This window comes from Paecilomyces variotii, assembly GCF_004022145.1.
Source record: "Paecilomyces variotii strain CBS 101075 chromosome Unknown C8Q69scaffold_11, whole genome shotgun sequence".
In the NCBI taxonomy this organism is placed as follows: Eukaryota; Fungi; Ascomycota; class Eurotiomycetes; order Eurotiales; family Thermoascaceae; genus Paecilomyces; species Paecilomyces variotii.
Window position 1 is genome coordinate 625,508 of NW_021167150.1, and position 13,319 is coordinate 638,826.

Consider the following 13,319-nt stretch of genomic DNA (forward strand, 5'->3'; position numbering starts at 1 on the left):
AAGAATTACCCTCCGAGGTTTCAAGACCTCGCATCCGCCGTTCCTTGCGGATTGCATTCGCCAGAAAGGCGAACAATGGACACCTGGATGGACAACTATTCACGGTCTTCATACAAAACAATCCGGTCAGAAGATTCCGGAGGTTTAAAGTACCACTTACGGTCTGTCGGCTGCCGAGAGCTCTGTCGCCATGTGGGGGTTGCGAAAAGGCCTGGTTGTCATTCTATTCTCCACGGTATATATCTTGCCGAGAATTCCGAGGGATATATATCCCCAAACTTTCGATGAGTTGGTGCACTGAGACTAGCTGCCTGTGGGCTGGCTGATGTTCTTATATACAAAAGTGCGCGAGACACATACTCCTTTGTAAGTGAGAGCAGTCTGAATAGAGGTGGACGGGAATACTGATATGGTATTAGTCGTACTCCAAGTCCGGCTCTGCTAGCAGCAAGGCTGCTGCTGTTGTAAACATGAGGCCGGGAACATGTCCTTTCTCTATATATATATCTCTCTCTTACCAGGTCCTTCATTACGCCCTGCTTGAGAATTTCTTTAGAGAGCGTGTTTAATGCTTCGATACTTATAGATGACTGGCATTTTGCCTTCGAGCCCCTCTGCGTCCGGTCCTGCCCCGGCCCCGGCCCCGTCGCCGAACCCCCTTTTGCTGTCTTTACAGACAGCGATGACGACATTTTTGGTCCTTTTGAGGACGAAGAAGAAGAAGACATACGGCTCGCACGCCCTGCGCCTCTGCTACCCGCTGAGGATAAGGACATGGCTCTGCCCTCTGGGCCTGTCGGCGCTCTGCCATGTTTGCGGTGCCTCCACAATGTGGAGTACCACCCCGAGCTGGCAGACTGCGCTTTTGATAGCGCCCAGAGGTGCACCCATTCGTGCCGCTCCGTAAGTGAGAAAGCGTTATTCCGCTACTTTCATCTTTTTTTCATCAAAAATATGTCGAAACTTCACGGATTATGGGCACGGGTTGCAATAACGTGATGGCAAAAAGGAAGACAAAAAAAATATCCCCAATGAGAGGTATGTTTCTTAATCTGACCAGACTGGGGCTCGATCCCAGGACCTTATCGGTGTTAACGATACGTCATAACCAACTAGACTATCCGGCCATGATTGAATTTTCTCATGACTAATTTCATATATGAGGGAGATCTCGTTGTGAGTTGCTGTACTCTTGAATTTGCGCTGCGATGTGTATACTGATGTGTGAGTTTCAAGATATCCTCTGGTACCGTTGCGGTGTGACTTTTTCTCGGCTCGCCAAATCTTCCTTGTGGGTAATTTTGATTCTACTCTTTTTTTGCCGGAGAATGTCCTAGGATTCTGGAACTTGAGGTCAAACGACGAGCTCATCAATGATGGGAATATATATATTTCTTCGAGTCAGCGGTATGCTACCGGCGGCCTGTTCACGGCAGATCCGAATGATTTATAGAACCACGTACGTCTTCCCCAATTCGGACTATTTTTTTTTTTCCTTCCGCAAAGGAGATGATTCTTTTCCTTAAAATATTAAGATTGGTGGTTACTGATACTCCTGCAGTCAATGACGTGGAACCATGGAGATGTCGCTATTCTGAACCCCCATTGGGGCACTGGGATCGAATCCAACCGTGCTCTCGATCCTGCGCATGCCACCTCCCTGATCGACGCGTTTGCGAAGGAGGGTGTAGGCCGATTTGAGACCAAGCACCGCATCCTCGCAATGTTTGAGAAAGAAGGGTCCAACGAACCCCGGGGTGCACAATTGCATTGCAAACGACCCCTTAGCAACCAATTGCAAGGCCGATGCCGGTGATCAGTTTGTTAATTAGTGCCGGTCATAGCATACTTAAACCCGTGGATCCCTTCTTGTCAGCGAATACACCTACGGTGCCATTTAGTCCGTACAAGCCGCGGTCGAAGCGCTCAGAGCAGGCGAGTTGCTCGTGGACTTTTTGCAGGCAATCTGTCTCAAATTCCCAGGAGTATACTCCAGCTGGGTTCCTACAAGGCTCCAGATGAAAACAACATTTGGCCAGGTTAACTATATAGCGCTTCCGGAGGGTGGCCTATCGACTTAGGGGGAATCAGAGAGGATGAACGCACGTATGGAGTGTAAAGCCAATAAAAGAAATGAAGCCTTACCATCAGTGCAGTTCCAGGAGGCGTCGCAAATAGCTGCATGGCTCGTGCAGGATCATCGCCCTGCAAGTGCTGCCATTGAAGGTGCGTGGAACATGGGTTCGACTCACCTCAACACCGCCAGTCAAGCAGACTGAAGAGAGCTGCTGATGCTACACAGTCAGCATCATCATATACAACACGAGTCACCAAGAAGGCCAGAAGTAAGGCTCCTGCAAGTGCACGGGGTATTTTCAGTCCCACTACCGAAGGAATAGATTTTTGTGCTAATATAGGATCCGTTGTCTCAGAATCTTTCTTGTGCCAGTCAATCACCCGACTTATTGCCCCCGATCTTATCTCCAGCAGCAAAGACGGTATACCTTCTGCTAAGTTGTTCAAGCTAGCAACCGAGGAAAAGAATCAGTCTGGAGATATCCTCACTTTCCATACAACCATCCAGTCAAACTTCACTGGTTCACAACCGGTTGGTAACCAGCTCTTGCTTATGGCTATGCGGAGATAAAATCTCATGCGGATGATTCCCCATGTCCCTGGACGGCTGCAGTTCTATCATACTCACTGGGGCACCATCAACAACTTGGAACCTGGCCGAGTTGGGGAACCCTACTGTGATTGACAAGAAAATCCTGGATATTGGGACGTGGGCGGAGAACCTAGTAGTACTGGTACGATAAGACCAACCGGCTCTTACTAACCAAAATGCCTATTTCCGCTGAACACGAAGCACCGGCTATCGATTTTGAGGCCCAGGTGACGTTAGCCACTCAATCTATGGGATTACAGTCAAAATTGAGCAGTTGCCGATCCAGAACACGGCGTGCTGATGACGGAGGCAAACAACCAGACTGCCATTGGGTAGGGTTCAAAGAGCATCGATAGATTCAAGAACATCAGATGATCTATCAGAGAGAGATTTGGAGAAAGAAAACAAGGTCCTTATCTCATGTGTCTGGTCTTTCCTTGTGAAGACTTGCCACCATCGTCCTTCGTTTCATGGACGAACAGAACGTTCCCTACGATATTTCGACTGAGGAGGTCGATCGCGGGAGGGACTTCAATCAACGTCAACTCTTCAAACCCTCGCCTACCGCCACAAGGAATGAAGATGTTGTTAAAGTTCTGAGGCTCCTGTGTGACGAGACACGGGAGACAAAATTCGTGGTTTACGCCGATACCTACGAGAGCCAGGGCATGATTCTAGAGCATCTCCGCAAAGCGTTTCCTAGCTGGAACGTCGCAATGACGCCCAATGGGGCATCCATCTGACAACGAATCACGCTTTGCCATCTACGATGAGTTTTGCTCTTCAGGAAAACAAATCCTCATTGCCTGTAGACTTATACTCTACGGTATCTTCTTGGATGGGTGTAACACCGGAGTGTTCCGCGATCCCCCTCAATATCCTCACCTCTTTGTACTGGCAGTGGGAGGGCGGGCAGTCTAGGAGACGAGTCCTTATACACTGGAATTATATTCTCATCATCATCACTCAAGATGAGAAGACCAGCATTGGCGACAGTTCAGCATGCCGGAGGCCGGAAATGCCTCAGATATCGATACCACGCCGAACGCGTACCAAGATAAAGATAACGCTGGTATGGAGGATAAACAGGTTATCTAGCCATCAGACGATACGCAGTCACATCCGGGCGCTTCAGCACTTATCGATCTAACCGATAGTAACGATACTGCTCCTATAGACCCAGATGAGTCATCGGTTATCTACACATCGACTAAGATGGAAAATGCAGAAACTGGTTATTATGATATGTTGTAAGTCGGTGTGGTCTGTCATTTCTGTGTATATCGTGCTGATTTCTCATCCAGCCTCAGTGTCACTAGCAGCCTCTGTGAACACGTACAGCCGCTATGCTTGACAGGACGAGAGCGGTTTTTCTCGCTTTCTTTATTTCAGTTGGAGAAAAGAAGAGGAGCATTCTCACAAAATCATTACAAGGGGAAATGGCAGCTGTACCCTCCAGAGTGGAGTATAACCTCAAAGGATTATATCTACTTACGATTCTACTTCAGGACCCAAACAGGCAGCAGTTGGAGGTAAATCCAAATTGTTCTATTCAGACGTGATCAAGGGCCCCTTGTCCTCCGATCTATCTGCATCTACGCCAGAAGTCTCGGTTCGTGAGTGTATGCTCTTTCTGCTGAGCAGATGCAATGAACCGGGCTAGATATGCCCATGGTGAGCGCCCCGCGCGCGGCGCACGCCGCCGCAAGTGCGAGCGTTGCTCGCGCGGTCGTCATGACTGTTACAATGCAAGTCCGCCCCTTTTCCAAAGACTTTTTGGTTACTAACGAGTATCATAAGCTCCCCATGCCGCTCTCCCGGCTGCGGCGCGTTTGGTTGTGGCCCGGTACACAATTCCGAAGGCGTTCTCGCCCTCTGGCTTTTTATGCTGCCCGAATCAACCGAAACGAATACCACGAGTTTCATTTCATTTGGTGAGACTGTCTCACTAGACACTTGAATGAGAGAAGAAAACAAAAGAAACTAAGAACCGAGGATTGTATACCGAACAGAGATGACTTATATCCAAGACGGCCTTCATTATGAGGCAAGGGAATTATACTTTCTGTTTATCACCATCTATTCAACATAATGTCAGTTCCCGGAGGATGCCAGTTCGAATCAGCACCAGAGAAGCCGTGGTCTTCTTTCTGTATCTGGTTTCGCAAACAGACTATTACTTTCCCGCAAGAGTTGGAGAGAGCCTGGTAAGAAGCATTTCTTAGGGACGGATGCTCTCCCGACGGCAGAGCGGCGTGGGCTCAACTGGGTCGGGAGAGGGCACAATCCCAGTATTAGAGTGTCGGTGGTTTTTATCAACTTTATCCGTACCAAGGTCGGGATAAACTTGAAAAACGATGAAAAGTGGTGGCCGACAATCCAAAACCGCACCCTTTTTAATACATGGGTGCAGTTTACCACCACGTGAACGGCCCATGTCCGCACACATAACAGGTTCCGCGAGTTCCTTGCTAATAACTTCGTCTTCAAAAGTGATGAGGAAAAGGTATTACCGATCATAAGAGAGGGGCCATGGTATGACGCTTGCGTGCGCTTTACATCTATAGAAACTGGATGTGGTATATACCCTCCCGCAATTTGGGTGCTTGGACATCCCTCTGTGGTCTCTCTTAATGAGAGAGATATGCTCGCTGATGCTGCTGCGATACCACGAGGAGCTCTACGGTATCGCGCAGAGCCATACCCTCACCTGTGAGTTTAGACAAGTTCCCGTGTTGTCGAAGACTACTGACTGGCCAGTATGTGGACGTTTCCTGGATTAGTTATTAAACACCTTCTATTCAGAGGTGTCAATAGTCTTTTTTTATAGCCCTCTCCAACGATGCATAGGGATTAGAAAAATATCTCCAGGAACAGAAACCATCAAGTCCCATGATGGTAAGGTCTAATTTCAGTTCGAATATATAGCAAGAGACTAATTTAGCGATTTCAGGCAATCATAGATCCATCCCAAACCAGACCTCAACCACACTGTTCAAATCCACGGAGAGGCCAAACACGGATGGCGAACAGTGCTGGCGCTCACTCGGTCTTTTCAGGGGAAAGATAGGAAGGATTTCGAAAACGGCCACGTCCGGTAAATGGCTTCTCTCTGAAGTGCGTGGCGCGGTCGCAAGCTCCGTTGCGGACAGATGCGTGGATGAAAAGGATTCTTGCACTGCGTACGGCAGAGCTCAAGGACGTGATATCAGTTCTGGGAAATGCCCGAGTGGCATTGTCCATCAGAGAAGCTGAAACCGTGCCAATGGACAGATGGGTTGAGTTGAAGAATGTGCCGTACATCACAGAAAACATACCTTTCCTCTGTGCGGCCTTCGACCTGCTCGAGTTCGTGCAGTACCTTCGCGGAGCTATCGATGCTCTGAAGGCAGTGAAGACAATGAATTGCGAAATTCAGACCTTGCAGCGGCTCGAGCGATGCTGGAACCCAGAGTCACACTCCCTTCCTTTATCCCTGACTTGATCCTCTGCTAATAACAACAGAGTTTAGTTATAAACATATCTATCTCCACCAATCTCCCCAATGAAGGCCCGACACGATCTGAGCAGGGTTAATAGTACAGACTTCTTCAGACTCGGTCCTAGACCCGCATAATATAATGCGACGCACCGCTCCTGGGCCCCAGCTACTAGCAAAGCAGACAGACCTAAAATTCGGGGATACTAAAAAGTTCATCCCTTGTCTATGGTATTATGTCTTTGGAATTTTTGGTGCTTCTCTTGTCTCGCTCACTCAGCTGATAGAGACATTAGGAGCCCAATAACAATCTACTTATCCACCGGCCCAACCTAAAGATAATAATAGGATTCACTGGCTTTCAGACAATGAGCTACTCGGCGGTGCTGTTGGCCACCACATTGGAAAGATATCTTGTTCACCGATGCTTATCGTCACGAATACCCTTTTCGGGAGGCAGACACTATCCCCCCCGGCACATACCTTACACCTCAATTCGTGTTTACAGAGGCAATACGATATCTGGATGATGTCTATATAAAAGAGACCTGTGTACAGACTATCGGATGACCGCCTCGTCTGGCACATGGGGCAATACAGAGAGCTGACGCTACTTAATCGGGACCTGTTTCTTGGCCAATACACGTCGTCACGCAAGGAGCCAAATGCGCATATTATACCATTATCACTGGATATACCCATGGTTGTTGTTGTTGTTGTTGAGAGTGGTTTGTTGTCCAAAATGGCAAATAAAAGTATATCTTCTTATTTAAGTAACTGCTTTTGGAACTAATTTCTAACTAGTTTAGAATGCTGTCGTGACAAGGAGATATGTGAACATTTCAAGTTGTTTGTGCTGAAGTTAGAAAGAGACCACAAGCAAGCCAGCGACTGGCTCGATGCCTTTGCAGAATTCGGGAGAGTATCTTCAGTCCGTCAAGAGGTCAGACAAACCGGGTACCAGGAACCTGGGGGTATTCGAGATTGCGTTCTATCAGCAACATACGGTCTGTCGACTCTTGGTGGGAGGAAGAGACTTCGGGGGAGAGCTCAGAAGTTGAGTAAGCTAGGTCTTTTTTATGGGCGTTATGATGGGTGGCTTTTCTCCGCTGCAGTGGATAGATAATACCCAGGTGCACCAGGTTCTACTAGTTAACAACTAGTTAATATTTGATTGACTATTTATAGAGTGTTGAAGGCTGCGAGACGAGATCTATTATGAATTATATTATTTATCTAGGAAGAATAATGCTACTATGACGAAATAGCTTTTGGGGAATCTGTCAGTATGTATAGAGTAGAGGACAAAAAGAAAAAAAAAAAAAAAAAGAAATATCATAAACAGGCCACTACGCGGCGGCCATCTCGATTTTCTTGCCCTTGACAGAAATCCACTGGACGGCGGAAGCACCGACGAGCGAGATGCACGCCATGGCGACTGAAACGTAGAAGGTGTGAGTGACGGCAGCATTGTAGGCGGCAAGCACAGCTGGGAGAAATTGCTTCGGGATGAGAGATTGGATCTGTGTAGCGCCGGTACTGACGACGATAGCCGGGTTCAAGCCGTCGATATGAGCCGCGGTGACCTTCGACACAAGCTGGTTCTCGAACACGCTCTGTGCCACGGAGATAAAGAGGGCACCGCCGAATGTCTGGGAGAACATGATGATGGCCGTGCCGACGGGGACATCCTTCGCATCCAGGGCAGCCTGCACGGCTACCATACTCTGTTGCATGCCAAAACCGACGCCGGCACCGAAGATGATCTGATATCCGATCCACTTCTCATGCGGAGTGGTCACGTCGAATGTCGACAGCATGGCTGCGCCAACGGCCATCAGCACTGAGGAGAGCAGCATAAATGGCGTGTAATAGCCAACATATGTAACAAGACCTCCGGCGATCATCGACATGATCACCAGTGTGAGAATCGTCGGCAGATTCATGATACCGGATTTGACAGCGGATGCAGCTTTGATCGCTTGAAACCAGATAGGGAGATAGTAGACCATCACAAAGAAGGCGGCGCCTAGCGATGCCGCGAAAAGGGAGCACGCCCACACATTGCGATTCATGAATACGCGGGGTGGCACTGTCGCCCTCTCCTGCTTCCAGATCTGCACGCCCACGAAGCCGGCGATGAGGACACCGAAAAGCACGAATAGCGCAATGATCCGCCCATTATGCCACGGGTATGTTGTGCCTCCCCACTGCAGCGCCAGCAGCAGGCACACGACGCCAGGGATGAAGAGCGCGGTGCCTTCGAAATCCAGCTGACGCAGTTGCTCTATGAGAGTCAGGTTGCTCTTGACCTTCTTGCCGGGAGTCTGGAAAAAGAAGATAATAAAAATCGCGGTGACGGCACCGAAGGGCAGGTTGATATAGAAACACCAACGCCAGGTGACTCTGTCCGTGAAAGCACCGCCCATGCTATATAGTCTTATTAGTGGTTGCCATTGGGGAGACCTGGGAGCTATGGTGAAGCGACTTACAGAGGTCCTGCCACTGACGCAATGCCGTACATACCACCGATCAGACCCATGTATGTCGGACGCTGGCGCAGAGGCACTGTCCGACTGATGATCAACATTGCGCCGGAGAATATACCCGCAGCGCCCAGACCGGCCACCGCACGGCCAAGAATCAGGCCGAGTGAGGTTGGTGTAATACCGCAGACGAAAGATCCCAGCTCGAAAATGAACAGCGCGACGAGAAAGGTCCACTTAATCGAGTAGAAGGTGTACAGTTTACCAAAGATAAGCTGGACGGAGCAGGTGGTGAGCAAATAGGCGGCTCCATACCAACCGACGTCGTCCAATGCGTGGAACTGATCAGTGATTCGGGGGATGGCAGTCGCGATGATTGTATTATCCTGTCTTCGTCAATATCCCGTCGTCTGTCGCACGACAGTTCATCGACAGACTTACCAAAGCCATACAAAACACCGACAAGCACAGCGCAATCGTTATCAGCGCCAATCGCCAACTCGAGGGATATTCCTCCTCTTTCTCCAGCGCATCACCATCGTTGTTCTTCTCCGCTGCTGCGCCGGCATCACCAGCATCTGTAGAGACATCCTGACCTGAGTGTGCTGACTGTATTGACGGTGTTGACTGTGTTGTCTCGAGCGGCCCCGTCTTGATATCCACAGAGGATCTCTCTGTGGAACCGTTCTCCGCAACCATCCCAATATTGTCGTCCAGGTATCCGGGAAACGCGGGGGACCAGATAATCAGAGAATTAATAATCTTCCGACGACATCCAACTGGTTAAATAGTCGAATAGTTAAAATATCCCCAACTGTTGCCTGGGCCTGTCACGTGCCGCAGATCGACCGCTCGGCTGAAAATCCGGACAAAAATTCGGACCAAAACCCGGATGGAAAAAGCCACGATTGCTCTAGAACGCTGTATGCCCTCTAGAACCATGTCTTTAGTCGTTCCAGCAGCGTACTGTATAGTCCTAGGGCTGATTTAGGTTCCCTGTGTGTGCTGCACCCTGGCGCCGACTTATTTCAAAACGCCCACTGCTTCAACCAGTTATCCATCAGCTGAGGCCCAATAGGTCCCAACGATTTCATCGTGGCACTAGCTTCGATAGTCTTCCTGACGTCCATCGGGGCTGACATGGCCTGGTTGTGGAACAAACTGCGGTAGAAATCCAGCAGCTTAAGGGCCGGTAATCTGGCGACGTCGTCGTCTGAAGGATGCTCAATCTTTTCGAGGTCATTTATCCATTCAGAAGGGTCAACGGCTTCCACTGCGTAGTGTTTTTGGACCGGGGCGATAAGAGAGGTCCAGCTTGCAGCGGAAGGATTAACGAGGTGGAATACTGCGCAACGGTGGTCTGCCTGCGTGTTGCGGCGCGTTGCCACTAGCTCCAGAGTGATCTGGGCGAGTGTATCCTGATCACGATTCGGTAACATTAGTACAGTAGTTCAAAGTCGACGGGCCGATTGTTGTTGACTCACCACTGGGATCCAGTCAATGGGCATATTACCCAGATTGCGAGGGAGTTTCCCAAGAGTTTTCGACGTAGCGATCAACGTAGGCAGCCATTCTTGACGGTTCCATTGACCGTCTTTAGAAGTTGGTCCTGCAATTTGTCCCACGCGATGGATGGTGGTTGGAACCCCAGCGCGAGAAGAAGCCTCGTAGCAGATGCGTTCGCCAACATGCTTGGACTCACCATAGCCCTGTGGAAGAACAACCGTGCTGTCTTCTATGGGTTCTTCTGGAACTGTTGGCCCATGACGAGGCTGCCAATTGCCAATTGTCCCCACAGAAGAAATAAAATGAATGTGGGCATGGTGTTTGCTCTTCAAGCAAAACCCTATCAAGTGATATACGCCTCGAATGTGAGTATTCTCGAACGAATCTACAGAGTGGTTGAAATTCACCATCCACGCGTTGTGGATTATTGTGTCGACGGATCCCAGCATCTCTTCATATTTTCCGTTTTCTAGGCCAAAGCTCTCTTCGCCCAAGGATACCGTCAGGAACTCTATTTTCGAAAGGTCAAGCTTGAGACCCTTGTCGCGAAAACTTTGCTCCTGTCGAGATTTCGCATCCGATCTGTTTAGACAGTAGACTTTGACAACGCTGCTATCGTTGACGAGCGAGTGAAGGAGATAACTGCCAAGAGATCCCGTCGATCCTGTTAAAATAACGGAGTGTTTACCAGAAATAGAAGTAACATCCAGTGTCTGTTTTGGAAGATCTGCGGTGTACTTCTTCACTAGAGTGCTGATTTTCTCTGATCTGACGGTCTCGTCATGCGCATCGTCGGCTTTATCGTTCACAGCGCTGTGTACAAGCCGAGAGAGCTGTTCCACCGTGGGATTCGTGTAGACTTTCTGGGGGGTAATAAACCCATACTGCTTCTCCGGAAAACGGAACTGCAGTGCCGCTCGGATAATTCGAGCTATCTGGATCGTCTGCAGAGAGTCAAGGCCTGCGCTATAGAAGTCCTCCTCATCTGAGACTGGTTTTTCCAATGTCTTTGAAACCAGCCCTCTGATGTACTCCCTTATTCCGGCCTCGTCCAGAGCATCGGGGAGCCCGCCGTGATCCTCGTTCCCAGTTCTCTCATATATCGTGTTGATCTCTGGTTCGTAGTCATTGTTGACCAATCGCCGCTGCGTTGTTCCCTTCGGCGTTGTCTTGAACGGTTTATCCTTGGAGGCGATTCCGATATAGGTTTGTTGAATTCTCGCATGAGCAGGACCGACGTGGTTCGCCTCTTCGACTGTTGGCCATATTTGATTGATCAGATCAGCAACGTCGTTTGGATTCGACTCATCGCCAGCCCACAAGTTCCAGTTCGGCTCTATTAGAAGAGCCGAATGAAACCTTTTTGTACCAACAACCAAAGCCCGCAACACCAGAGGATGTCCTTCAATGATCTTCTCCATTTCCACAGGATTGAACTTTTCGCCATTGCTAAGAACAATCACATCGTCCAGACGTCCGTGGAACTTCCATAAATTCGGTCTTGTCGGATGCGGAACAAACAAGTCCTTCGTATGATACCGCTGTATGTCGGGAAAAGTATAAAAGATACCTTGGTACTCGTAGTTCTCCTTTCGTGGAATGACCAGTTCATATAGATTTTCACCGTCACCAACGGGTTCCATTTCGACACCGTAAGATGGGTTCCATTCAAAGTACCCCCAATCCTCTCTATGGAGCGGAACTATGTTCGATATAAGACCGATCTCACTGGTACCGAGGGCGGTGCGAAGGTTGGTGATTTTTGATATCTTGTCTCCGGCTTCTGGGGCTAGAGGAGCTCCGCCGAAATAGATTTCTTTCAGCTGGGATAAGATCCGAAGTGCGTGAGGATCATGGCTTGCTTCTTCCAATAGAGACGGCGGGAGGAGAGCCGCTGCGGAGTGTGTAGCCTCGATGGTATCTAGGATAAGGCCAGTGGATATGGGCTTATCAGGTGCATAAGCAAACCGACGGTCATGAAATATCGCACTCATAAACGTCACCAGTCCCATAAGATGGAAGAAAGGACTGGGTGATAAGACAAGATCATTGGAAGTGAGATGGAACCATACTGAGCCCTTCCGATTCGGTGGAAGGGGGAGTGTAGATTGTCTGTCATAGGCGGCCACAAACCCGTGAGTTAGGGGTACCGGCTTCGGCATTCCTGTCAATTGCGTTATTAGACGCTTTCTCATGGTGCTATCTATGAAGCCCATAAGTGCTGAGAGACCAACCTGTTGTTCCAGAACTGTGAATAATATAACAGACCTCATTTTCCGCCTCTTCGTATGTCTTTCTGAAAGGATAGACTGTTGCATTGCCGGCAAGCATCTCTTGAAGGGAGGGAACTTCTAGCGCTTGAAGGCCTGGAATGGCGTTCTTGAGATCCAGCATTTTCTGCTGTCGTTCTGCTCCGTAAACCAACTTGGAACAGCCTGTAGCTTTGAAGAGGTGACGAAACGCCTCGTCCGAGTTCCTCGTCGAAGGAAGAAAAGGCTGTATATATGTATAAGAGTTAACATCCGGGTCCTCTTCTCTTCACTATTCTGGACACATGCCTTGTAGCCTGTCTTGTTGCAAGCAACGAGAAAGATGAGATATCGAATATCATTGGCCGCTATATAAGCCAGTGTCTCAAAATGGGAACTGCGGCCGATGTTCTTCTCGATCCACCAAGAGGTGTAATTGATCGCTTGAGCCAGTTCCCCCATGGTGAAATCGCGAAACCCGTCGGAGACCTGAGTCCCCTTAGGGATCACGAATACCTTCCTGTCGGGCTCTCGTTGAGCAGCGTCATCGATAGCAGTGGCCAGCAGCCTTCTGCCAGGTTTCTGAGTTTGGCGCGTCATCTGGAACAAGGGGCTGACAACAAAATAAGAGACTCGGACAAGCACAGTCGACTAGAGGAGGCCCTCGAATATTGTGACCGTTGCGAGATCAATTTTGTCCATATCTTGAAGCCAAACACCAGGGTTTTATACTTTTTATGAACAGAGAGCTGGAGTCGATCTGCAATTATCCCCCGCATCACGGGGGGGTAGATTCTCCTCCAGATATGTAGAGTATCGATGCACGGAACTGATTTATGAAACGGATAGTTGGAATGATGTCGAAGCAACTTATTTATGAAGAGAATCGGCGGAATAAAGACTCAGCATTATGTCGCACGTCCATGATCTGC

General features: G+C 49.1%; 4 protein-coding genes and 1 non-coding gene across 5 annotated transcripts; 2 read left to right on the forward strand and 3 right to left on the reverse strand.

The window, feature by feature from the left end:
• Positions 1-190: 190 nt before the first annotated feature.
• On the forward strand, positions 191-1,816 carry C8Q69DRAFT_447130 (hypothetical protein; the record flags this gene model as incomplete). Its single annotated transcript, XM_028629182.1, has 4 exons — positions 191-235; positions 345-366; positions 587-903; positions 1,562-1,816. 4 exons carry the CDS (start codon positions 191-193, stop codon positions 1,814-1,816), a joined length of 639 nt encoding a protein of 212 aa, XP_028482649.1.
• Positions 1,054-1,127, reverse strand: C8Q69DRAFT_t114. The gene has a single exon. It is a non-coding gene; the product is annotated as a tRNA-Val (tRNA).
• A 1,854-nt stretch (positions 1,817-3,670) lies between the features above and the next one.
• Positions 3,671-5,451, forward strand: C8Q69DRAFT_447131 (hypothetical protein; the record flags this gene model as incomplete). The annotated part of the gene is made up of 8 exons (XM_028629183.1): positions 3,671-3,740; positions 3,846-3,918; positions 3,973-4,133; positions 4,177-4,284; positions 4,332-4,602; positions 4,767-4,875; positions 5,236-5,380; positions 5,429-5,451. The coding sequence occupies 8 exons, from the start codon at positions 3,671-3,673 to the stop codon at positions 5,449-5,451; spliced, it is 960 nt and encodes a 319-aa protein (XP_028482650.1).
• Positions 5,452-7,351: 1,900 nt separating this feature from the next.
• On the reverse strand, positions 7,352-9,591 carry C8Q69DRAFT_78062 (MFS transporter). Its single transcript, XM_028634031.1, has 3 exons — positions 9,074-9,591; positions 8,639-9,018; positions 7,352-8,576 (listed from the first exon to the last, which is right to left on the reverse strand). Exons 1-3 carry the CDS (start codon positions 9,329-9,331, stop codon positions 7,496-7,498), a joined length of 1,719 nt encoding a protein of 572 aa, XP_028482651.1. The 5' UTR covers positions 9,332-9,591; the 3' UTR covers positions 7,352-7,495.
• On the reverse strand, positions 9,496-13,124 carry C8Q69DRAFT_77910 (putative nonribosomal peptide synthetase). The gene is made up of 4 exons (XM_028634030.1): positions 12,697-13,124; positions 12,373-12,634; positions 10,117-12,302; positions 9,496-10,050 (listed from the first exon to the last, which is right to left on the reverse strand). Exons 1-4 carry the CDS (start codon positions 12,985-12,987, stop codon positions 9,661-9,663), a joined length of 3,129 nt encoding a protein of 1,042 aa, XP_028482652.1. The 5' UTR covers positions 12,988-13,124; the 3' UTR covers positions 9,496-9,660.
• Positions 13,125-13,319: the final 195 nt, after the last annotated feature.